The sequence below is a fragment of the Triplophysa rosa genome, linkage group LG20 (genome assembly GCF_024868665.1).
Source record: "Triplophysa rosa linkage group LG20, Trosa_1v2, whole genome shotgun sequence".
Classification (NCBI taxonomy): domain Eukaryota; kingdom Metazoa; phylum Chordata; class Actinopteri; order Cypriniformes; family Nemacheilidae; genus Triplophysa; species Triplophysa rosa.
Window position 1 is genome coordinate 1,755,836 of NC_079909.1, and position 26,993 is coordinate 1,782,828.

Sequence of the window (26,993 nt, forward strand, 5' to 3'; positions counted from 1 at the left end):
GAAGAATTGGTTATCCTCTGTTTTGGCAGGGAAGAATTGGTTATCCTCTGTTCAGGCAGGGAAGATTAGCATCACGTGCCAATATTTGTTATCCTCTGTTTTTGGCAGGGAAGAATTGGTTCCCTTTCTGTCGGTCTCTCGACGTTGTGTCGAACCGACAGAATGGGGTTTGTCTTGAGAACCTATCATCTTCTGAGTATTTAGAAAAGGCCAATGAAAATTGGCGAATGAAATTTGCATGCCGGGCTCCTCCCCGGATGTCCGGGTATAAGAGGGAGGCCGGCGTGCTCATTCATTCACCTTTTGTTCTTCAGAGCCTACACATCTGGTGAGCTTCTCAACGATCTGGGTGATCATTCTTTCTGCTGGAATCTACGACGTGGACAGCGGACGGTCCCTTCCTGCAGTGACTCTCCCCTGGGCGTCTCGGCAGTTCCGGAGGTGTTCGAGCAAATTTCCTTTTCTAAAAGAGCAAATTTCTCCAGAGTGGCTTGTCCCGCTGTTCTCATGGGTGCAACACACTCATCGAGGAGGGGGACGGACACAATGCCTGCTTCCAGTACGCTGGGGCAGACGTTGTGGATACGTCCTGCCCGCACTGCGGGCGGTGACGATTCAGACGTTGCGTCACAGGTGGCTGTGTTCCCACGGGACTCAGCCACCACCTCGTTTGCTCCCCGTTCCGTGGCGGCAGGACTACGGCCCTGCCGTCCGCTATGGCAAGCAGCGAGGGTGATATGAGGATTACTGTGAGCGATAATCCGCCAGCCACGGCTCACGGACCGTTCACACCTCGTTTCGCTCGTCTGACCGTTCCCCAAAAAAGACGGTCCGCCGTCTTATTCCTCAATCACGTATTCGGACACGATGCGTGATGATGAGAGGTCTCTTGCAGCATCGGGGGGTGACGTACTGCCATCCGACTCCGACGATTCCTTCGGGCTCCCTCCCTCGGGGGGTCGAGCCCAGGAAAAAGCGGATGTCGAGATGTCGGCCATGCTTTCCCGGGCCGCCGTGAGTGTTGGGTTGCAGTGCCCGCACTGCCTCTCCCGGCGCTCGCGGCTGGCTACATGGCGCCTCGGGTTTGAGCGCGGCTCCAAGCCGCGCCCGCCCCCAGTGCCGTGTTTACCGGAAGTGCATGAGGAACTTTGTAAGACCTGGAACGCCCCTTCCGGCACGTTTCACGTCAAACAAAGTTCTGTCACCCTCTCTTCCCTCGAGGTTGAGACAGCTGGAGGATCGTCGGTGTCCCCCAGGTGGAGTATGCCGCCGCGGTGCACTCGTGCCCGTAGGTGGCGGCCACCTGGGGGGGCTCGACCTAGACTCCCGTCCAAAGCATGTGGTGTCTCGGCATCGAGAAGATGGCAAGATCAGACAGTCAGCGGTCCCCCTGTAACAAGAGGCTCCTGGGATACATGGCATCCTCGGCGGGGGTGGTCCCCCTCGGGTCGATGACATACGACCGCTCCAACACTGGTTGCAGAGTCAAGTTCCTTGGAGAGCGTGGCACACGGCAGCAGGCGTATGGTCACACGCTTTTCTGCGACACACCCTAACCCCCTGGTCTCCATGACCTTCTTGCGGACAGGGGTCCCCTTTGGGATGCCTCCCTGCAAGGTTGGGGTGCCGTGTGCAACGGGCAAGCAGTGTCGGAGCGGTGGACGGGCCCCCGCCTGCGTTGGCATTTCAACTGCCTAGAGTTGTTGGTTGTGCTACTTGCATTGAGGAGGCTACTACCTCTCGTGCAGGGAAGCACGTGCTGGTCCGGTCGGACAGCACAGCTGCTGTGGCACTCACAGCAGCTAACATGACTCGCCCGACGCCTCCTCCTCTGGAGTCAGCAGGTGATCGGCTCCCTACGAGCCACACACATCCCAGGCGTCCTGAACCAGACAGCCGATGCGCTCTCTCATCAGTCGACGCCTCGCGGAGAGTGGCGACTCCCTCCCCGCACAGCCGGCTCATTTGGGGCAGTTCGGCCAGGCACAGGTGGTCCTGTTGCCTCCCCGGACTCCACCCATTGTCCGCTTTGGTACTCCCTGTCCGAGGTACCCTCGGCACGAATGCCCTTGCGCACAGCTGGCCGCGGGACAAGTGGAAGTACGCTTCCCCCCAGTGAGCCTCATTGCACAGGTCCTGTGCAAGGCCAGGGATGAGGAGCATCAAGTGGTACTAGTTACGCCCCTTTGGCCTAACCAGGACTTGGTTCTCGGAGCAGAGGCTCTGACAACAACTCCCCCCTGGCCGCTCCCCCTGGTTCCCCAGGGGAAGGGGCACGTTACGGCATCCCAGGCAAAACCTGGCTCCATGTCTGGATGGGATGAGGAGATCCTGAGTGACCCACCCCCGGGCGGTTGGGACGTCACTCAGGCTAGGGCTTCGGCCACTGGGCGGCTATACGCCCATAGGTGGCGCCTCTTCTCGTCCCGGTGCTCTTCTCGGTGAGAAGACCCGCGGAGTTGCTCGGTCGGGTACGAGCTGTCCCGTCCTCAAGAGAGACGGGGGAGTAACCTCTCCCCCTCCACACTGGGAATGTATGTAGCCGCTACGGCCGCTCATCATGACCCAAGTGCTGGGTAGCCTCTGGGACAGCACGACCTGGTCATTAGGTTCCAAAGGGGCGAGAGAGGGTGACCACCTTATCCGCGCTCCGTACCCTCTTGCAACCTAGGTGGCGGGCCTCAAGAGGCCCCGCCCCCTTCGAGCCTCTCGGGGTTGCCGCTCTTTCTCAGTCTTGATAAAGACGGCTTTCTGCAGGGCTCTCACCTCCAAGAGGGTAGGGGATCTACAAGCACCCTCCGTGTCCACAGATTGCCTAGATCTCGGGGCCGGGATTCTCACGTTATCTTGAGACCCCACCCCGGCTACGTGCCCGAGGTTCCCACCACTCTCCCGAGAGACCAGGTGGTGAACCTGCAGGCGCTCCCCACCGGAGAGGAAGACCCAACCTATCTGTGTTGTGTCCAGTATGCGCACGGCGCCTCTACTTGGACCGCACGCAGAGCCCAGAAGCTCTGAGCAGCTCTTTGTCTGTTTCGGGGGTCAGCAGAAGGGAGGGCTGTGTCCAAACAGAGGCTGGCGCACGGGATCGGGGATGCCCTCATTAGGGCATAACGATCTCTATTCATCCCTGCCCGTGGGGGTGAGGCACACCCCTCATGGGCACTGGCTCAGGGCGCCTCTCTGGCAGACATCTGCGGAGCTGCGGGTTGGGCTATGCCTAACAACTCCGTGAGGTTCTAATACCTAAGCGCGGAACCGGTGTCAGCCCGCATCCTGGCAAGGTGTGGGACCAGCAGCCGGTAGGGCGTACGCCTGCGGAAGCCCTTCCCCCTCCGGGGGGAGCAGTGGCGATCCCGCCTCACTTCTTTCCCCTCGGGTAAAGAACAGGCATTCCATCCATCACTAAGCACCCTTCCAGGGGACAGGCTGGGCAGAGCAGCCCTGGCCCCTTAGGCCGGGGAACAGTTGAGTTATCCCACATAGCTCTAACCGGACCTAGTGCTCCAGACGTGGTAACACCCCCTCCGTGGGCTGTTCCGTCTGATGTATCCTCATGAATGGTTCCCACCTTGGCAACCCATGACCTCCCCAGGTGGACTCCCAACTTGCGGTTAACTCCTGTCCGCACTTTCTTCCCATGAGTTCTCCCCTGATGGTGAGACCATGTGGTGTCTCCACTAATTCCTCCCTATGGTAGGTAGTGGCCTCTGCAGCGTTTTTCACCCAGGGGGAATAATGCTCACCCAGTGGCCCGTACGGTGCCGGGCGGCTTCTCGCCATTTAGAGAATTAGGCCTCCGCCCGTGACGGCCGGCGTTAGGGGGCTTCCCAACTTTAGTGGAAAGCTCTGGGTCCTCCTTCCTCTCCACTGGAAGGTCATAATTTCGTGTTAGCGTGTTCGTCTGACTCGCCCAGGCCAGTCAACGTCGCTCCGCAGAGATTGTGATGCGGCTCAGTGCTGTGGCGTTTTCCATAGGAACCCCATTCTGTCGGTTCGACACAACGTCGAGAGACCGACAGAAAGGGAACGTCTTGGTCATGGATGTAACCTCGGTTCCCTGATGGAGGGAACGAGACGTTGTGTCCCTCATGCCACAACACTGGCCGCCCACCCCAGCGGTCGGGGGAGGATGCTTTAGGCTCCTCAGACCAAAGGTGAATGAATGAGCACGCCGGCCTCCCTCTTATACCCGGACATCCGGGGAGGAGCCCGGCATGCAAATTTCATTCGCCAATTTTCGTTGGCCTTTTCTAAATACGCAGAAGATGATAGGTTCTCAAGACAAACCCCATTCTGTCGGTTCGACACAACGTCTCGTTCCCTCCATCAGGGAACTGAGGTTACATCCGTAACCAAGACGTTATCCTCTATCCAGGCAGGGAAGATTAGCATTGCGTGCTAATATTGGTTATCCTCTGTTCAGGCAGGGATATTCAATATTCAATATTTTTTACCCTCTGTTGATCAGAGAAGGTTTTTGTTTGTTTGTTTGTTTTGAATGTGTGATAACATGGAAATTCACAAAATGTTTAGAAAGATTGCTAGACTGATCCCCACAACTGAAAAAGTTGGTCTCGCAAATCCTTTGTGGTCAGATAGTGAATTCAAATCAGTGTTAGGAGTGCAAATGAACCTAATTGTCACTGAGAAAGTTGAGACAAGAGTCACTGAGACAAGAACTAACTCAGAAATATGAGATCCATCCAGACAAGACTTGGTCTGTAGATGAGTGTAAAAAGGTACTAGGAGCATGTATTCGCAAGAACAATATGAAAGGCATTATCTGCTGCCACCGAGAATTTGGTTTAGCACTAGCTACACAACAATCTCAGCGTATCTCAGAGCTAGACGAACAGAACAAAGAGCTCCGTGCTAGAGTATCCTCTTTGACTATGAAATTGAACCGCAACAAAGCTGCAGAAAAAAACTGATATGAAAGAAGTTAGTCAGCCTGATAACAATTATCCTGACTTACAAGCTTTCTTTGAAACAGATGTAGACATTCAATCAGTAACTGATGTGCCTGTAAATTCGGTGAAGGTGTGTGGCGCTAGATGGCGATCTCAGGGAACTGAGGGAATGGAAAGTGTTCCTCCCAACTCTTCTGTTGTCCAAGTACAAACTGTTGCCAAAGCGCTAGGACCTAAAGATATAGAGAGACTATCCCAGAGCTTACCCCCAGCACGCAAACATTTTTTCTGAGTTTAGAAGAGCATTGATCAGCAAAATGCGTCTCTATGACATGTCGTTAGCAGAAGTCACACAGCTGATGTCACAAATTCTAACTGAATCTGAATTCAACAGTTTTGAGTCTACTGTCACTTCTGAACTACAACATGCCAGTAAAGGTGATTTGAGAGAAGGTGTTTTGAAAATTCTAAAGAATATCATGGGACCCAAAATAGACTGGTCCAGAATCACTAACTGTGTACAAAGAGAAGAAGAAAATGTGAGTGAATATACAGAAAGGTTTTGTCAGTCAGCTGTAATTTACAGTGGAATAGTTGCTGATGCTGAAAGTGTGTTAGATGACAAAGGACCCCTAGTCCGCATCTGGTCAGAGGGCCTTGTAGCCGAGTACAGAAAAGCCTTGCCATTCCTAGATCTAACTTGGTCTAACAGAACTCTCAGAAGTAACCTAGACAGGTTAGCTACATGGGAAAGAGATGCTGATGTTAAGGCAAAAGTGAGAGTAGCCGCAGCTATGTTTAGCACAGCAAATCAAGGCAATAGATGGCCTAAAAGAGAAGGCAAATGCAACTACTGTGGAAAAATAGGACATTGGAAGAACGAGTGTAGGAAGTTGCAAGATAGTAGAAGAAATGCTAAGCATAATTCTGCTCCTTCTCAGCCCGCCTACAATCCTGAAGTAGCTCTGCCAGTGTCCACTGAAACTTTAGGACAGCTCGCGCAGGCTCTTCTAAGAGCACAACAAGAACAGGAAAAAAACTAACTGTTGGGGCTGTGAGTAGCTACCTTTCCCCTGTAATCCATCACAATGACAAAAGACTTTTTGTGAAAGATAGCATACAAGAGAAAAAGATTGACTTTTTGCTTGATACAGGTGCAGAAATTACAGTAATTCCTATCAAATTGGCTGAGGATTTAAACATCACGTACAAGAAAACAAAACTTTGTTTAACTGGTGTAATAGGTGAAGATTCTGTTTTGTATGAAACCCCGCCCATAGAGATACAATTAGGCCCGAAAACTCTGACAACAAAATTGCTATGTGCTCCTTTAAATACAGGCACAATTCTAGGTGTGGATCTACTGAGACAAGTACATCTAACTTTAGACATGTCTTCAGAATCTGCTAGCATAAAGATTTCCTCAGCACAAGTTACTACAAATAATGCAACCACTCCTGAGTATGCTTTCTTACAGAATCATCAAATTTGGGCTAAAGACAAGGATGATTGCGGATTTTTGACAGGCGTAGAACCAGTCAAATTGACAGGAACTCCACCTCCTGTTACCAAACAATATCCGATCAATAAGTAAGCTATACAGGGAATCAAACCTATTGTAGAAAATTGCTGAAGCAAGGAGTGCTAGTTAAAACCAACAGTCCCTGTAACCCACCCATATGGCCCATCAAGAAATCCAATGGGACATGGAGACTCACCATAGACTACAGAGTAGCCAATAAACATATTGATAAAATCACCCCCCTTGTAGCAGATCCATCTACAATTTGTAATGGCATACCATTAGATTGTAAGGTTTTTTCAGTAATCGATATGTCTAATCGATTCTTTTCTGTACCCTTACACTCTGACAGCCAGACATGGTTAGCTTTTACAGTTGACTATGGGCAATACCAGTGGACTCGTTTGCTGCAGGGATTTCAAAATTCACCTACCACATACCATCAGGCTGTCAGACGTGATTTGTGTGACCCAGAATGTCCAGTCAAACAGTCCACTATGATTCAATATGTCGATGATATTTTGATTGCCTCAACAGATCACGAGGTACATCAAACTGAATTGGCAGCATTGTTGGACTATCTGCAAAAAAGAGGACACAAATGCAATTTTCTCAAAGCTCAAATTGCTAAAAACCAAGTGACGTTTCTGGGTCAAACAATTGGTGCAGGAAATAGATATATTACACAGGATCGAGCTGCTTCAGTCCAAGCCATATCTTCACCTACTAACATTAAAACACTACGATCATTTTTAGGAACAGCAGGTTACTGTAGACCTTGGATTGAGGACTATGCCTCGATTGCTCAGCCGCTCTATGACTTGTTGAAAGGCCAGGTTAAAGATTCTGATACTATTTGTATGAAAGAAATTCATCTCAAAGCTTTCAATGATTTGAAGAAAGCACTATGTCAAGCACCATTATTAGGAATTGCACAGTCTGATAGACCTTTCGTGCTTTATGTCCATGAACACTTAGGCTTTATGACTGCATGTCTAATGCAAGATCATGGGGGCAGTTTACGCCCAATTCATTACTATTCTGGTAAGCTTGACATAGTCGCTCAAGGTATGGGACCATGTCTTAGAGCAGTGCAGGCAGTTCATCTAGCTCTTCAGGCTTCATCAGGAATGGTGTTACGACAGACTGTAAACTTAAGATGCCCTCATGCAGTGTCCGCACTAATGAATCAAGCAAAGGTCACTTCTGTCACCTCCTCTCTTTGGGGAAATTGGTTAACAACCCTCACAGCCCCGGACATTGTTTTACAGCGTGCGCCAGTCACGAACCCATCCTCATGTATGATGTCTGCAATGACTGAAGTTGTGTTAGAGGATGTTGGAGAAATGACTCATGATTGTGTTACACTTACATACGCACCTACGAGTGAAGTAACAGAAACTCCCATAGAGAATGCAGAATTTGAGTTGTTTGTTGATGGTTCAGCTCAAGTCATTGAAGGTAACAGACGAGCAGGTTATGCAGTCAGTTCCACCACTGAAGTGGTAGCTTCAGGTCGTCTTTCAGATCATTTTTCAGATCAAGCTGCAGAACTAGTAGCCTTAACTAGAGCATGCACGCTAGCTTCAGGATCGGTTGCGTATATCTACACTGATTCCAGGTATGCTTTTGGGGTAATTCATGATTTTGGTGTCATTTGGCAAAGTAGACAGTTTCTAACCTCTGCTGGATCCCCCATTAAGCATGCTGGATTAGTAAAACATCTGATCTTTGCCATGAAACTTCCAAACAAATTAGCTGTGATCAAAGTGAAAGCACATCTCACAACTAATACTACGGAAGCAAAAGGTAATGGTCTGGCTGATGCAACTGCTAAACAAGCTTGTTTCTATGCAACTGTACAAGTGTGTTCAGGAAGTACAGCACAGAAGACAATTCTGCCTCCTAAATCAATCATTGATCTGTACAAAGATGTTCCTCTATATGAAGCATGGACATGGTTAGACAAAGGAGCCACCGTGGATTCATCCAGCTGCTGGACCAAAGGGGGAAAGTATGTCGCTCCCGAATCACTGCTGCCATATTTGGCTCAACAAATACACAATTTGGGACACAGTGGTCCAGCAACGATGTATCACAGGTTCTCAAATCAATGGTGGAATCCAAAATTCAGAAAGGTAGCCACCGAAATAGTCAAGAGATGTGTTACATGTCAGAAAAATAATGATGTGCCAGCAGCAATTACCGCAGCAACACATACCCCAGCTCCACCTGGACCATTAGTAATAGACAAGCTCTCGAGATGGATAGAAGCATATCCAATAGGGCGTGCTACAGCTGCACATACAGCTAAATGTCTTGTCAATGATTTCATTCCCAGGTGGGGATTACCAGATTTCATTGACTCAGATCAAGGTACACACTTCACAGGACAGGTAGTCAAGGAAATGTCTAAAATGTTAAAGATTAAATGGAATCTTCACTGCCCATACAGGCCACCAGCATCAGGACAGGTTGAACGAGCAAACAGAACAATCAAAACCAGGCTAAGCAAAATGCATCAGGAAGGAGTACCATGGGTCGAAGCGCTGCCAGCGGTACTGTGTAGTATGAGAGCATCACCTCACAGATCAGTAGGACTGAGCCCTCATGAAATTATTACTGGACGCCCGATGCAGATGCCAGGTGTGATTGATCTTAGAAATGCTGATGTACACATTGCTTCAGATGCCCTGATCACTTACTGTGAAAACCTCACAAAGGCAGTACAGAGTGCCAGAGAGAGAGTTGAGTCATGTTGGCAGACTCCACCAGAAGGTGGACACACAATCATCCCAGGTCAATGGGTCATGATAAAGTCTTTTAGAAACAAGCCGTTAGAACCTAAGTGGCATGGACCACATCAAGTGATGTTGATTACAGCAGCTGCAGTGTTGTGTCAAGGAAGGAAAACCTGGACTCATGTGTCACACTGTAAAGTTGTTCCCCCATCTACAGGGATAGGATAGGACACGCAGACCAGTGAGGAGCCCAGGGAAGAACCGAATGCAACAGGCTTCGGGGGCCAACCCTGCGGTGAAGACTCCCTCATAGGCCTTCCCCGTCCATTAGTCCATCCTTACCTCACTGTTCTTTAGGTGTCGCAGGAATTGAGAAATAGGGAAAGAAGGAACAACAATAGCAGACTCACATCGAACAAAGGATACAACCCTAGTATTTGCAGTCTTTTGCCACAGATACTGCCCTGTCTTCTTTTATTTTTGTTTCTTAATCTGTGCAGATACCACTTGATGGCTGTCCCGAGACCCATACACGCCGACCTCCTCACCTGTGTATGAAGCCACAACCTCTAAAAGACAACTAGACCCACTGCAGAGCCAACTGTCACGAAAAAAGAAAGAATAATACACAAAGCAGAGAATCACATACAAGAACTACAGTCATCCATCAACATGATCAAGATTGCCATACTAGTAATCATCATGGACATTGCACAAAGTGTAGACTACAGAAACAACATATTCTTAGAGCTGATGAATATATAAGAAATGCCTTATTTGTTGGAAAGAACATTTGCATGCCACACCCGCCTTCAGTAGGAGCAGGGATCCCATGGGTGGCACACCCCATCTCCAACTGTGACACGTGTCATACCAATGGAATATACAACAAGAGTACATGTCACAACATCACAATTCCTCCAGCTTCTCCGTGTTGCATTCCTGGATTACCATCCTGCAACCTAACTTCAGCTACTCCCATCATGACAGATCTACTCTTGCCAGTGAATTTTCCTTGGTGCGTGGAAAACTATGCTCCGGCCTCTACTCCATTTGGTGAAATTCCTCGTGAACGTTGCAGCCTTGTGGTCGAAAGGAGAACAGAATCCCATGTGGATATTACTCCATCAGCAGGGAGAGAGAAAAAGGACTTAGCAGGGTGTCTCCACAGGATACCATCTCTCATGAAACTCTTCGCAATAAATCAGTGGTGTATGATTCCTCCACCTACTGGCACCTTTTGGTTATGTGGAATTTCTGTCTACAACATCCTACCCAGCCAATTCAATGGCAGGTGCACCCTGGTTTATGTTCTACCGGCTATCAGAGAAAATACACACTCCACCCCAAGCTCTCCATATCTACATATCTCAGCTCATATCGCAAACAAAGAAGATGGCTGCATTCCAGGACTCACGTGTGCACAAACATGGTGGTCAAGAACTCTTGGAGCATTAATCCCATTTTATGGTGTCATGCAGGCCCTTGATCAAGTCAGAAGCTTATCGAATTCTGTACAGAAACTGGCCAATGATACGGCTTTAGCCCTGGGTAACATCTCGGATACTCTCGCTTCGCACAAGATAATGATCTTACAGAACAGAGTGGCCTTGGATTACATTCTTGCAATGCAAGGGGGAGCCTGCACCATTATCGGCCCTGAGTGCTGCACCGGGTTAATGGATCCTACAGAGGACTTGAACAAAATCCAACAAGACATTCTTGATCTTTCAGCAAAATTACAGTAGATGACTGAAGATAGTTCTTCATGGTTCGGAAACCTGCTAGTATCAAGAGTTTCATTCAACACATGACTCGCGCCCATGACGAGGAAACGGCAGTTCCAACCAGAAAAGACTATTATCCATAAGAACTTCACGGACCCTAGCTGCATGTTTGTTTCTGTGTCAGCATGCCGTTCATCACTACAGACAATCCACACAGAACAAGTGCTATGTGCCTGTAACAATCACAGGTTACAAGAATGAACTTTTAAAGTGTCTAAATTTGTATTTTGTGAGAGTTTCTATTTTGTATTTTGTGAGGGGAACTGTGGGATTACAAATTTATACAATGCTATATCTAGGTTAAAGTTATGTACATTATATATTCTACATAACTGTGACAACCACAGGCAAGCGCAGAACCAATTGCATGCACATGCTTTGAACAAGTTTATTCTTAACTATAATCTTTTGTTGTTATCAGAATCTTTTACTTCCTCCTTGTCAATGGTGGAGAAAGAGGTTTGGTTCTGGTAAACTTCAGAGAAATGTTACATAAATGGTTATTGGTAATGAGAAATTGTACCTATTTAGTCATTAGATAGTTATAATCAAGAAAACTGAGTTATGAAGCAATTCTCTGAATGAAATCAGTCAAATGAGACGTGACCCTCTCAAAGGGGGAAATGTTGAAGATTTTATAGCCAAAATAATCCCTTATATGTATAAATTTATTCTACCATTATGTATTTGAATTATTCTATGCGATGTAGTTTTCTTTGCCTGCATGTATGGAAAGATGGGAGAGAGTCTGCAGCTCACATGATTATAATCAAATGTTGAAAATCAAATCAGGATGCCATAGAATAGGCCTCCTGTTCCGACATGTGTTTGTGAGCAAATTGGGTTGTAAGAGAATATACCCCTTCTTCCTACTTCCTATGGTAATTAATAATAGTGGCATGTGCCTGAGAAGATGAGTATTTAAGCTAGGCTGGAAGAAGATATGTTAGTTGCATTGCAATTCAACTCTGCTTTGTTTCAGCTTTGTTTAACATGACAATAAAGTCGTACTTACCTTTGGTATCAAAACTCAGACTCAAGAGTCATTCTTCAGAATTAAAACAATAAAAACCACAACATTGACTGTATACCGGGAGCCAGAGCGTCTGACATTAGATCAAAGCCAAAAGTGCTGGCTAATGCTAAATGTAAATACTCTAAGATTGTTATTCATGTTGGCACTAATGATGTTCGACTTTATCAGTCGGAGATCACTAAAGAGATGTGTAGCTTGCAAAAACTATGTCAGACACTGTAATATGCTCTGGTCCCCTCCATGCATATAGTGGTGAGGAGATTATTACCACTGCATGGCTGGATGTCTACGTGGTGCCCACAGAATAACAAAGGTTTTATAGACAATTGGAAATGTTTTTTGAGGAGACCTGGCCTGTTAAAGAGAGATGGTCTTCATCCCTCCTGGGAAGGAGCCACTCCCCTCTCTAGAAATTTGACTAATAGTCTTAATAGTTCCAATGTCTGAATAACTGGGGCCCCAGCCAGGAAGCAGACAAACTGGCTTAACCATCTGTCTGCTAGCTTCCACGACATGTCACCTAGCTCATTTACATCAATTAGCTCACTTAAAACCCATCACTCGATATCATAAACTTATAATATAGTGACTGAATCTGTTCCCCAAACCAACAAATACAAAGCACATTTGAAATCATTACAAACAAATCTTATCATATTAAATTACATAATGACATATCTATAACGAAGGAGATTCAAAGGGTAAAATGTTGGTTGTTCAACGTCAGATCACTTCTGCGAAAGGAACTTATCATTAGTGACATTATTACTGATCATAATTTGGATGCACTTTGTTTAACAGAAACTTGGCTCAAACTGGATAACTATATCAGTTTGATCTACCCCCCACGGTTATCTTTACAAGCATGAGCCTCGGCTAAAAGGTAGAGAGGGATGCTTTGCTACTATCTATAACAAAACATTTGAAGCGAATTATAAATCTAGACTTAATTTTAAATCATTTTAAGTAATGGTGCTTAACATTATGCAATCAGATTTAAAAAATCGTGGCCTAATGTTTAGAGACTCGGACTTGTAAACCAAACGTTGCCGGTTCGAGACTCAGTACCAGCAGGGATTGTAGGTGGGGGGAGTGAATGATCAGCGCTCTCCTCCACCTTCAATACCATGGCTGAGGTGAGACCCTTGAGCAAGGCACTGGTCCCCCCAACTGCTCCCCGGGTGCGGCAGCCATGGCTGTTCACTGCTCTGGGTGTGTGTTCACGTGTGTGTGTTACTCACTGCTGTGTGTGTGCACTTGGATGGGTTAAATGCAGAGCACAAATTCCGAGTATGGAACACCATACTTGGCCTCACATCACATCACTTTCAATATAAATCTCTCTCATTTATTCTATTAACTACTTAAAGACCACTTGGTCATCATACAGACTTCCTAAAATAATTTGGAGAATTTTTATCTGAATTGGTAGTTACAATAGATAGAGTCTTAATCATGGGTGACTTTAACATCCACATTGATAATCAAAAGGATACTTTAAGTTTAGTTTTTATAGATATTCTTAACCGTGCTGGTGTCAAACTAAATATGACCAGACCCACACCCAACCCACATACATCACAGGTGTGCTGAGATAGTGATCAACCACTATTGCCCAAAATTTATTGTGGGTCCAGTACAGTGGGGGGTTAAAGGTGGCCCTGATTGGTCAATTTGAATGTATAGTGTAAGTTTAGTCACATGGTGTAATGATTCTGCTGCATCATGTCATGTTTCTCATGGTCTAGAGGCAGGATCATGACAGAACCTCATGTTTTATGTGGAGGGGGCTTTTTTGTCCGTATGCCCTTCCATACACCCTCTCCGGTCTCGTCTCTGTTCCTGCCCTCTCGTCTCCTCATTATTGCACGTTTATTGTTTCATGCCCTACAGCTGTCCCCCTCTTGATTTGATCCCTTTATAATGCCCTTGTGTTTTCTGTCCTGTGCTGGTCTGTTCATGTGGGTGAGTCTCTGTGTCTAGTTCAGTGTAGTCTAGTCTAGTTATTTGTAGTTAATGTCAAATGTTGTCTCTAGTCTAGTTTAGTGTAGTTAGTCCGTGTTCTTGTTATCTGTCATGTTTACACCCATGTTCTTTGTATTTTTACCCTCTCGTGGGTTTTTGTTTTGTCTATTTTATTATTAAATGTCTTGTTAACCCCTTACCTGCTGTCTACGCCTGGGTCCTCTGTCATTGTATCTTTGTGTCTCACCCCGATCGTGACACATGGTCAAGGAAAGGACAGCAAACCTTTCTGGGGCACTTACTTCCATTGTATTTTTTCCTACTATGGTAGTCAACGAGGGGCAAAATCTGTCTGGTTGAAATCAAGAAACTCAAAATGGTCCCATACAATTGACCTTCGACTTTTTACTGCACTCATCTTATATGTAATGTATGTCAAATGCAAAATTATCCAACATATATCAACAACAAAACATATGGCTCTGTTTCTTTAGTAATATTTGTCTAGACTTCACTTAATAGTGATACGTACTCATCCTGAGATGATCACTGGCCATAGATCACTACAAACATGCTTTATTTATTTTTGTTTCTTAATTTACATAATAAAAGTAATTACTTATTAGTTAAAATAATTGTAAACACTGGTTTATGACTTAATTTTCAGATCAACACCTCTAGTGGCGAAATGTCGGAGCCGCACAGCGTTTCGGAGAACTCTGTTATTTATTTGGTAGAATTGACTCAGTTTTCTGTTTTAATGTGGTATTTTTCCGTGATTCCGCTTGCAGCTTATGGTGAAGTCAGTTTGTACATTAAAGATGATTTTAGCCAAATAACATACAATTTAATGTCAAATTATGTGAGTGGCACGCTGTGTCGCTGCAAGATTCAGAAATTCCATCGCTGCCAGACGCCGAATGACGGTGCCAGTGTGTGCATAGAAAACAATATGTTCATTTTTACAAACAATGGCGCTACATTAGGCGGCTTGGCGCTTCATGTCTAATGTTTTCCCCCTTTAGGCAGACGATGATGGTTTATTACAACAGATGAGTTTACAATGAACAGGCAGGTAAATAAATAGAATATAATGGATAGCGTAGCTCAGAGTTGAGGGAAGTTTCGTATGTATATATACGAAATTAGAGCTACAGCAATGGTAAACTTTATAAAGTGCAATGGCAGAACTTACCAATTTTTTTTTGTCTGCACTTATCTCCTCAGCGGCTTTCTGATATCTTAAAGGCAAGAAAACAGATAAAAAATACAAATTAGATTCAATATGAACAAAGTAATGTGCTGTGAGAAAATGAAAAATTTGCCAAAACAGTTTATCAATTAGTATAAAATGTGATGGTATAAAATTGTGTTTATGGCACATCAACATACTATCCTAACTGTTCAGATTTAAAATATCCTCTAAGATATCCTATCTCCTCTTCTTTTTTAAATCTCTTTTTTAAATGCCACAATTGAAATACTACTCTCTGGACACTGATTGCTTCATTTTTTTCTTTACTTTATTGGTACTTTATTGGCACTTTATTGGCATAATTGTGTGTATATTGCTAAAGCATTGAACGTAAAACAAGAAACATACAGTAACAATAACAACAGTTTAAAATAAGATGCTAAGAAAATGATAAAATATAGTAAAACATTCATTTTGAAATATAAACAACTGAAAATCAAAATAACATTTTTAACACAAAAGGGAAAAGAAATACCTTTATGTGGAGATTAATGGGCCCGGCAAACTACCTGTGACATGATTTCGAATAAATTCTGGTCCAAACGACAATTCTTTTAACTAGTTCGGTGCAGCAAACCAAACAGAACTCTCCGGGAAAGTTTGGGTTGGGAGGTAAACACATTCGAGCCACCATTGGTTCATGGCCCTTGAGTAATAGGTAGGTGCAGAGCTGTTGAATATGAGAGTTACGACACTCAATCTCACCACCGTATGGTAACGTGGTTCATGGAGCGCTCAGTAGTTCCAAACAAATCCGTGCTGTCAACCTATTTAAATGGATTATAACGGGACAGACAACAGCAACTGTATTTGCATAAATTTTGCTTTTGTTCCTCCTTCCTGGTGGAACATTCTTCCTAAAGCTCAGTTTATACTCGTGCGTAGGACCTACGGCGGACCGCAAGCGCTGTGATTGGTCTGTTTGAACCCCTCTCTCAGGTCAAAAAACTCTGCGATAGAGTCATGTTTACTCAAACGCATTTTCGAATGAATTATCTAAGTAAATTATTTGTGCTTCTGTATTTAACATCTCAAATCTGCAACAAAAGCGGCTGTTTACTTACCGCTGTAGCTGTTAATGCTTCTCAAATGAGCTGCTTCTTCTTCGGCTCTTGTCTTGGTTACACAAGCAACACGCGCGTGGACACTGACGCCTAGTGGTCATTGCTTGTTGACGCAGACAAATAGGGCTGTGTATTGGCAAGTGCCTCCTGATACGATACATATCACGATAGATGGGTCACGATACAATATATTTCTATGTATTTCGATACAATACGATACACATTTGCAATATACTGCAATACTTTAAATAGAAAATGTAAAAAGTAGAGCTAGAAATACAACATGCTGTCCACCACCTGGGGTTTTCTGTAAGGATAAGTGTAAAAACATCCCTTCCCTCTGCAGAGTGGCCATGATGTGCGATGCATGGACCTTTAGATCAGAGATTTGGGTTCTCAAACTGTGGATTGCACCCCTCAAGTGGGTAGCACAGGGGAATAAGGTGGCTCACGCAAGTCATTGAGCTTGACATTAAGCATTGTCATGTGGTTGTCCTTCGGACAAGTAAATTTGACATTCACTTGTCCGAGTACAAAAATTACTTATAAAAAAATATATATATTTCATTTGAATTATAATATAATATAATCAATATAATTGTTTCGGATTTAGATTGGTCAAGTTTGCTTCTAAGCATTTTAACTAGTGTCCGCTTTGGCCGCCTGAATTTGTTTATAGGCCTACTCTCCGTGACTGCTATAAAACAATGGCAAGCAGTAATTATTATTAGTGTTAAGGCTGTAAATTAACTTTTTTTGCACATAGCACTAGTGCTAGAAAGGTTTAAAGTTTGGTAGCACAGGCAGAAATGTGCAAGTGTAGTTCAACATGAATAGGCAGATGACTGACAAAAGACATTAATGTTACATACAGATGGATAAATTAGGGCCATATAATTTTTAGATTACCTAAATTTGTTTTAATATTTCTAAGTTCTGTGTTTTTCCTTTTTTACTATACAATAGTGGTATATTTGTCCACATAAATTACTGTAGGTTACTATAGTATTTACTATAGTAAACTGCAGTAAAATTCCTACTATATTGTTTTTGAACTTTACTATAGTATACAGTGTTTATCAATTTATTACAAGGGCACTTCAATTTTCAATAGTACACTACAGTATTTTTTGTCTGAGTGTTCAATTTAACGGGACTTTTATTTTGACAGGTCTTTGGGAAGACGCTTGTTTGCAGATAGCTTCACTCAACAGTAAAACGCTCGTAAAATAAACTCTCAGAGCAACTCTGGAGATGAAGTTCATGTGTTCATATCCCCATACAGTGCAGCACTGATAAATCCTCGACCATCACTTGTGTTGTATGTTAAACTGTGCACATAATTCACTCAGACATCCAGAACAGCCAGATGACATTTAAATAACAGGATTCCGCATCCGCGTGGACTCAGTGCGGTGCGCCATTGATTATTGTCACACACAAACAAGCACAACCAGGACAAACACGCTGCTCTGTCTAATGCATATATTCTTATTATTCTACATATATGTTGCACTGTTCTTTTTTTCAAGTTACTTGTCCGGTCAGGCAAGTAAAATTCTCTCTCACTTGCCCATGCAAAACATTTACTTGTCCCGGACAAGCGTTAATGTCGAGCCCTGATTACAGTTAAAACATTGAACATGGGCAGTATGCTTCATCCCCCCTGCTTCATCCGTGCTGTAAATGCGCTGGTGTCACATCCGTGAAAGCACAATAAATGTCATTGTTACTTTTCTTAATAAACTTTTTGTCTAATGCACTGAAGTAGCCAAGTGACTTGTGTCATGACTTGCGAAGCCTACAAACAGCATTATTTTATATAACTCATTACTCAATACCTATTTTGAAAACCAGAGCACACGCACACATCAGCTCTGAGAGCTCCAAACGTTCTTATATTTTTCACCATGCTCGCTTCCACTTACTTTTGGCCGTATGTATATGACAAGATTTAAAACAAAATATCGATAGTAGAGGTATCACTATCGATACACTATTGAAAAAAAAATATTGCGATAGTTACATGTATCGATATTTTTGCACAGCCCTACGGACAACGAAGTGGAAGTATAAATGAAAACCGACACGTAGCCTTCGGCGTAGAGGCAACTGTGTAGGTCCGACGCAGAAGTAAAAATCGGGCTTAACTCAGTTCGGTCAACCATATCTCTCACAACATTCAAAAAACGACTTAAACCATATCTCTTCTGTGAATACTATGGAGGAATTTCATGATATGTCTTTATGTTTTTGATCTGTCTTTATGTTTTTTATCATTATTCACTATGTATTGCATAGTCCGGTCAGGCAAGTAAAATTGTCTCTCACTTGCCCATGCAAAACATTTACTTGTCCCGGACAAGCGTTAATGTCGAGCCCTGATTACAGTTAAAACATTGAACATGGGCAGTATGCTTCATCCCCCCTGCTTCATCCGTGCTGTAAATGCGCTGGTGTCACATCCATGAAAGCACAATAAATGTCATTGTTACTTTTCTTAATAAACTTTTTGTCTAATGCACTGCAGTAGCCAAGTGACTTGTGTCATGACTTGCGAAGCCTACAAACAGCATTATTTTATATAACTCATTACTCAATACCTATTTTGAAAACCAGAGCACACGCACACATCAGCTCTGAGAGCTCCAAACGTTCTTATATTTTTCACCATGCTCGCTTCCACTTACTTTTGGCCGTATGTATATGACAAGATTTAAAACAAAATATCGATAGTAGAGGTATCACTATCGATACACTATTGAAAAAAAAATATTGCGATAGTTACATGTATCGATATTTTTGCACAGCCCTACGGACAACGAAGTGGAAGTATAAATGAAAACCGACACGTAGCCTTCGGCGTAGAGGCAACTGTGTAGGTCCGACGCAGAAGTAAAAATCGGGCTTAACTCAGTTCGGTCAACCATATCTCTCACAACATTCAAAAAACGACTTAAACCATATCTCTTCTGTGAATACTATGGAGGAATTTCATGATATGGCTTTATGTTTTTGATCATTATTCACTATGTATTGCTCTTCGTTTTAAACACATTTGTATGAGATTCTGAAAAGCACCCTGCGCAGCTGTGTTTTTGATGTCTGGCAGTGTTTATGAAATCTGGGGACTTTTTCTGGCCCCAACCCTACAGTATGACCAAATCTGGGCATGTTCCGCCCCGTTACAATGACTACAATCTACATTCAGCAAGGCCACAGTTTTGCCACAGATAAAGACAAGAGAAGGAGGTGAAGAAGGGGAAACAGGTCATGACATAATTGTGGTGGGCGAGGATATATAAAAATATATTTTAAAAATTAGGTAATAGCCAGCCTACCACGAATAAATACGCACCTTGTTGCCTGGGATATATTGGTGGCAGAAAATCAACAATTGGTTAATAAAAATAAGAGATAACGGGAATCTACCTGATTGGTTTTAGAAAGGTCCACCTTTCAGAAGTTTCACTATAACTGTAGACTGAAAACACCTGGTTTTAGATGACTTGGAACATCTCACTTTGTTTGGCAAATAAAGTTAACTCCTTGACACCCAGACCTTCTTTGTCTGAGAGATTTTTTTGAACTACAAGACTGATATTTTTCCACAACAATACCTGACAGACAAATGAGAAGAAAAAAAAACTAACCCTCTCTCTTTCTCTCAACAGGTATTGGTCTGGCTTTTGTTGAAACTAGTAACTTTGTATTAGCACCTATTGTGTTATTGCTCCTGTATGACATATCGCTTATTGCTCCTTGAACTCCCTGTAAGTCGCTTTGGATAAAAGTGTCTGCTAAATGATTAAATGTAAATGTAAATATAAGCACACCGTGTACACTTATTACTACGCTGACTACATTTATAGCAGCATATTATCTTGGGAGTAATGCGAATATAAGATCAGTCTTTGCGTTTAATTTTAACATTTAATTTCAACTGCCAACCCATTAAAATGTAAAAACATGCCGTTATTTCACCAACTGTACAACAAAATGCGTTTTGGAGATACTGAAATTAATGGGCTTCAGTGATTGGAACTATCGGACACTCCATGACGAGTTACTTCCGCATTCCATTCTTACAATGGAGGTGAGTGTTGTAACTCTCATATTCAACAAGTCTGGGTAGGTGTGCTCTGATGCTCCGCCTTCTTTGACATGGGAAACTTACCGATTTCATTCAGGGAAAGGTCAGGGACGGAACATTATCAGCACGGAAAATAATGTCAAGATACATGCAACGCCAAAACAGTTTATTATTTTATTCACGCAATGTTGATTTTGAATATTTACTTTATTTGTATTTACTAAAACACTTTCTTCTATGAAATATAGGTGCAACACAATACTCTTCAAAAGAAACGGTTGTATTTTTAAACGTATCATCTTCAAAAATGGCTGTAAGCCATATGTTTAATTTTGAGTTGCAAGTATTGCGATGCATATGTTTTATTATTAAGAACAACCTGAGAGACTTCCGGTGGCGAGCTCAAGAGTATGGACGCGTAATCAGCAAGAGTGTCATGGCGGGCACAGACCGAACCTGCGGCTAATCGGGGATGAAATGGAAAATAACATTGCCGTCAATCGATCGGACATACAGATAATGACTACAGAGATGTTTAAAACTAAAGAGATGGTCCTGCACTCCGCCTTGAAGAAAAGGAGATCTACTACGGCAACAGGGGGATATATTTTGATAACGACTACCCAGTAGAAATGATGGCAGAAAGAAAAGAGTACGTGCAGATCAGGAGGATTCTCAGGGAAAGAGGAATACGGTTTCAGCGAAATTGAGAGTCTTTATTGAAAACGGGTCTCGCACATATGAATGCACAGCGGATGCGGCCGAGGATCTGAAGAAGAGAGGAATTCTAAAAGATGGAGAGAAAGCCATTGACACAACGGACAAAACGCGGAAGACTCCGTGGCAACGAACAACGAGATCGACAACCCGACAGATCAGCCAGGAACGGATTAAAGAGAAGCTGCAGAGTTCCCTTTCTGTCGGTCTCTCGACGTTGTGTCGAACCAACAGAATGGGGTTTGTCTTGAGAACCTATCATCTTCTGAGTATTTAGAAAAGGCCAATGAAAATTGGTGAATGAAATTTGCATGCCGGGCTCCTCCCCGGATGTCCGGGTATAAGAGGGAAGCCGGCGTGCTCATTCATTCACCTTTTGTTCTTCAGAGCCTACGCATCTGATGAGCATCTCTACGATCTTTGGTGATCATTTTTCTGCTGGAATCTACGACGTGGACAGCGGACGGTCCCTTCCTGCAGTGACTCTCCCCTGGGCGTCTCGGCAGTTCCGGAGGTGTTCGAGCAAATTTCCTTTTCTAAAAGAGCAAATTTCTCCAGCGTGGCTTGTCCCGCTGTTCTCATGGGTGCAACACACTCATCGAGGAGGGGGACGGACACAATGCCTGCTTCCAGTACGCTGGGGCAGACGTTGTGGATACGTCCTGCCCGCACTGCGGGCGGTGACGATTCAGACGTTGCGTCACAGGTGGCTGTGTTCCCACGGGACTCAGCCACCACCTCGTTTGCTCCCCGTTCCGTGGCGGCAGGACTACGGCCCTGCCGTCCGCTATGGCAAGCAGCGAGGGTGATATGAGGATTACTGTGAGCGATAATCCGCCAGCCACGGCTCACGGACCGTTCACACCTCGTTTCGCTCGTCTGACCGTTCCCCAAAAAGACGGTCCGCCGTCTTATTCCTCAATCACGTATTCGGACACGATGCGTGATGATGAGAGGTCTCTTGCAGCATCGGGGGGTGACGTACTGCCATCCGACTCCGACGATTCTTCGGGCTCCCTCCCTCGGGGGGTCGAGCCCAGGAAAAAGCGGATGTCGAGATGTCGGCCATGCTTTCCCGGGCCGCCGTGAGTGTTGGGTTGCAGTGCCCGCACTGCCTCTCCCGGCGTTCGCGGCTGGCTACATGGCGCCTCGGGTTTGAGCGCGGCTCCAAGCCGCGCCCGCCCCCAGTGCCGTGTTTACCGGAAGTGCATGAGGAACTTTGCAAGACCTGGAACGCCCCTTCCGGCACGTTTCACGTCAAACAAAGTTCTGTCACCCTCTCTTCCCTCGAGGTTGAGACAGCTGGAGGATGCGTCGGTGTCCCCAGGTGGAGTTGCCGCCGCGGTGCACTCGTGCCCGTAGGTGGCGGCCACCTGGGGGGGCTCGACCTAGACTCCCGTCCAAAGCATGTGGTGTCTCGGCATCTCTGGTGTCGAGAGCTTACATTGCGGCGGACCAGGCTGCCTCCTCTCTCCACGCTATGGCTCCTGCCAGGCCAGGGCGTTGAGAGAGCTCCACGAGGGTAAGACCGACCCAGCGCTTATGCAGGAACTCCGCGCCGTCACCGACCTCGCTCTACGGGCGACCAAGGTGACCACGGGGGCCCTGGGTCGGACGATGTCCACACTTGTGGTCCATGAGGAACTCCTCTGGCCGATACTTGCGCAGATGAGTAACGCTGAGAAGGTCCGCTTTCTCGACGTACCCGTCTCGCAAGGGGGGGCTGGTTGGTGTTACTGTGGAGGGTTCTCGACAGTAAAAAGCAGTCCTCCGTGCCGCAACTCGGCCGCCTCGGCCGTCGAGTCCCGTGCACTGTCTGCTTCCCAGCAGCCCTGGTCCTCTTCAACGCCCTCCAGTGACCTGGAGGAGACAGCGAAGAGGAGACCATCGCCCCATCAGCAGCCGCGGGCAGCGGCTGTCATGGGATCACCTCAGGGGGATCGAGGCTACCATTGGGCCCGACCCCAGCCACAGCGCTGGTAGGTCGGATAGGGACGGTTCCTGCCCCGTCCCTCCATCTGCTGGCCCCCTCTGGGGGGCTGGCGCCCACTTACTCTCAAAAAGGAGAGTTTCCTCTCTCTCTGGGTTACCTCAGCCGCTCTCACCCTCTGCACGACGGTGAACGGCAAACTCGACGTTGCGTCATGGCAAAGCGCAATGTCGAGTATAAACACCAGCCCTCAGCACTCTCAGTCAGACAGTGCGTTGAGCTGCGCAGTCGCCAGGCAGGAAATATGGCAGAGCCGATCTCCTCCCCGGGGGGCCTCCCCTGGCAAGGAATCCGTACTGCTAGCCATCGAACCACCCTCCGCGGGGGCGATGAAGCAGATCAACCTCTAGTCCCCTGTCACAGTTCTGGGAGTTCCCAGACTGTCAGGCGGGCTGAGGAAGACGATCCGTCTCGGCTACGCGATTCAGTCGCTACACGTCCGCCCAAGTTCCGGGACGTCCTTTTACCTCAGGCAGAGGCAGGGATGCCCCCGTACTTCGGGCGGAGGTCGCCTCCCTTCTGGTGAAGGGAGCGATCGAGCCCGTCCCACCGGCCGAGGTGTTCAGCGGGTTTTACAGCCCGTACTTCATTGTCCCTAAGAAAGGCGGAGGGTTGCGCCCTATCTTGGGTCTGTGTGTTCTGAACAGGCACCTACACTAGCTGCCTTTCAGGATGGTCACGCAGAAGCGCATCCTGGCGTCCGTCAGGCGTCAGGACTGGTTCATGGCAATCGACCTGAAGGACGCGTACTTTCATGTCTCGATCCTCCCTCGACATCGGCCGTTCCGACGGTTCGCGTTCGAGGGACGGGCATATCAGTACAGGGTCCTCCCCTTCGGTCTGTCCCTGTCTCCACGAGTCTTTACGAAGGTCGTGGAAGCCGCCCTCCTTCCCCGTAGGGAAGGAGGTGTGCGGGTACTAACTATCTCGACGACTGGCTCAAGTTTTGGCACACTCTCGAGATCTGTTGTGTACACACAGGGACCTGGTGCTCCGGCACCTAGATCGGTGGGGCTACAGGTCAACTGAGAAAAGAGCAAGCTCTCCCCGGTGCAGAGCATCCTCTTTCTCGGTATGGAACTCGACTCTGTCCTCACGAGCGGCCCCGCTCACCCCCCGGGGGGGGCGCGAGACCCGCGACGAGGAAGCCCGCACCCTCGCGGCCTCCCAGAGGCAGCGCGACTGACTAGCGCGCCCGATCAGTGTTGAACTGCCTGAAGATCAGACAGTCAGCGGTCCCCCTGTAACAAGAGGCTCCTGGGATACATGGCATCCTCGGCGGGGGTGGTCCCCCTCGGGTCGATGCACATACGACCGCTCCAACACTGGCTGCAGAGTCAAGTTCCTTGGAGAGCGTGGCACACCGGCAGCAGGCGTATGGTCACACGCTTTTCTGCCGACACACCCTAACCCCCTGGTCTCCATGACCTTCTTGCGGACAGGGGTCCCCTTTGGGATGCCTCCCTGCAAGGTTGGGGTGCCGTGTGCAACGGGCAAGCAGTGTCGGGGCGGTGGACGGGCCCCCGCCTGCGTTGGCATTTCAACTGCCTAGAGTTGTTGGTTGTGCTACTTGCATTGAGGAGGCTACTACCTCTCGTGCAGGGAAGCACGTGCTGGTCCGGTCGGACAGCACAGCTGCTGTGGCGTATTCTTTCACTCACAGCAGCTAACATGACTCGCCCGACGCCTCCTCCTCTGGAGTCAGCAGGTGATCAGCTCCCTGCGAGCCACACACATCCCAGGCGTCCTGAACCAGACAGCCGATGCGCTCTCTCGTCAGTTGACGCCTCGCGGAGAGTGGCGACTCCCTCCCCGCGCAGCCGGCTCATTTGGGGCAGTTCGGCCAGGCACAGGTGGTCCTGTTGCCTCCCCGGACTCCACCCATTGTCCGCTTTGGTACTCCCTGTCCGAGGTACCCTCGGCACGGATGCCCTTGCGCACAGCTGGCCGCGGGACAAGCGGAAGTACGCTTCCCCCCAGTGAGCCTCATTGCACAGGGCCTGTGCAAGGCCAGGGAAGAGGAGCATCAAGTGGTACTAGTTACGCCCCTTCGGCCTAACCAGGACTTGGTTCTCGGAGCTGAGGCTCTGACAACAACTCCCCCCTGGCCGCTCCCCCTGGCGGACAGCTTCCCCAGGGGAAGGGGCACGTTACGGCATCCCAGGCAAAACCTGGTCTCCATGTCTGGACGGGACGAGGAGATCCTGAGTGACCCACCCCCGGTCCGGTTGGGACGTCACTCAGGCTAGGGCTTCGGCCACTGGGCGGCTATACGCCCATAGGTGGCGCCTCTTCTCGTCCTGGTGCTCTTCTCGGCGAGAAGACCCGCGGAGTTGCTCGGTCGGGTACGAGCTGTCCCGTCCTCAAGAGAGACGGGGGAGTAACCTCTCCCCCTCCACACTGGGAATGTATGTAGCCGCTACGGCCGCTCATCATGACCCAAGTGCTGGGTAGCCTCTGGGACAGCACGACCTGGTCATTAGGTTCCTAAGGGGCGCGAGAGGGTGACCACCTTACCCGCGCTCCGTACCCTCTTGCGACCTAGGTGGCGGGCCTCAAGAGGCCCCGCCCCCTTCGAGCCTCTCGGGGTTGCCGCTCTTTCTCAGTCTTGATAAAGACGGCTTTCCGCATGGCGCTCACCTCCAAGAGGGTAGGGGATCTACAAGCACCCTCCGTGTCCACAGATTGCCTAGAACTCGGGGCCGGGATTCTCACGTTATCTTGAGACCCCGCCCCGGCTACGTGCCCAAGGTTCCCACCACTCTCCCGAGAGACCAGGTGGTGAACCTGCAGGCGCTCCCCACCGGGGAGGAAGACCCAACCTATCCGTGTTGTGTCCAGTACGCGCACGGCGCCTCTACTTGGACCGCACGCAGAGCCCAGAAGCTCTGAGCAGCTCTTTGTCTGTTTCGGAGGTCAGCAGAAGGGAGGGCTGTCTCCAAACAGAGGCTGGCGCACTGGATCGTGGATGCCCTCGTTAGGGCATACCGATCTCTATTCGCCCCTGCCCGTTGGGAGTGAGGCACACCCCTCGTGGGCACTGGCTCAGGGCGCCTCTCTGGCAGACATCTGCAGAGCTGCGGGTTGGGCTATGCCCAACAACTCCGTGAGGTTCTAATACCTACGCGCGGAACCGGTGTCAGCCCGCATCCTGGCAAGGTGTGGGACCGGCAGCCGGTAGGGCATACGCCTGCGGAAGCCCTTCCCCCTCCGGGGGGAGCAGTGGCGATCCCGCCTCACTTCTTTCCCCTCGGGTAAAGAACAGGCATTCCATCCATCACTAAGCACCCTTCCAGGGGACAGGCTGGGCAGAGCAGCCCTGCCCCCTTAGGCCGGGGAACAGTTGAGTTATCTCCCACATAGCTCTAACCGGACCTAGTGCTCCAGACGTGGTAACCCCCCCTCCGTGGGCTGTTCCGTCTGATGTATCCTCATGAATGGTTCCCACCTTGGCAACCCATGACCTCCCCAGGTGGACTCCCACCTTGCGGTTAACTCCTGCAGTCCGCACATTCCTCCCATGAGTTCTCCCCTGATGGTGAGACCATGTGGTGTCTCCACTAATTCCTCCCTACGGTAGGTAGTGGCCTCTGCAGCGTTTTTTCCCCCCAGGGGGGAATAATGCTTACCCAGTGGCCCGTACGGTGCCGGGCGGCTTCTCGCCATTTAGAGAATCAGGCCTCCGCCCGTGACGGCCGGCGTTAGGGGGCTTCCCAACTTTTTGTGGAAAGCTCTGGGTCCCCCTTCCTCTCCACTGGAAGGTCATAATTTCGCGTTAGCGTGTTCGTCTGACTCGCCCAGGCCAGTCAACGTCGCTCCGCAGAGATTGTGACGCGGCTCAGTGCTGTGGCGTTTTCCATAGGAACCCCATTCTGTCGGTTCGACACAACGTCGAGAGACCGACAGAAAG

The 26,993-nt window shown here is 47.5% G+C and overlaps 1 protein-coding gene across 3 annotated transcripts in view; it reads right to left on the reverse strand.

Moving 5' to 3' along the window:
- The window catches only part of lima1b (LIM domain and actin binding 1b), a 153,101-nt gene that overhangs the window by 82,937 nt on the left and 43,171 nt on the right, over positions 1 to 26,993 (reverse strand). For all 3 annotated transcript variants that reach the window (XM_057362653.1, XM_057362654.1, XM_057362652.1), the window contains exon 3: positions 15,160 to 15,205. In XM_057362653.1, the coding sequence (XP_057218636.1) occupies positions 15,160 to 15,205 (46 nt within the window). The remainder of the gene's footprint in view (positions 1 to 15,159; positions 15,206 to 26,993) is intronic.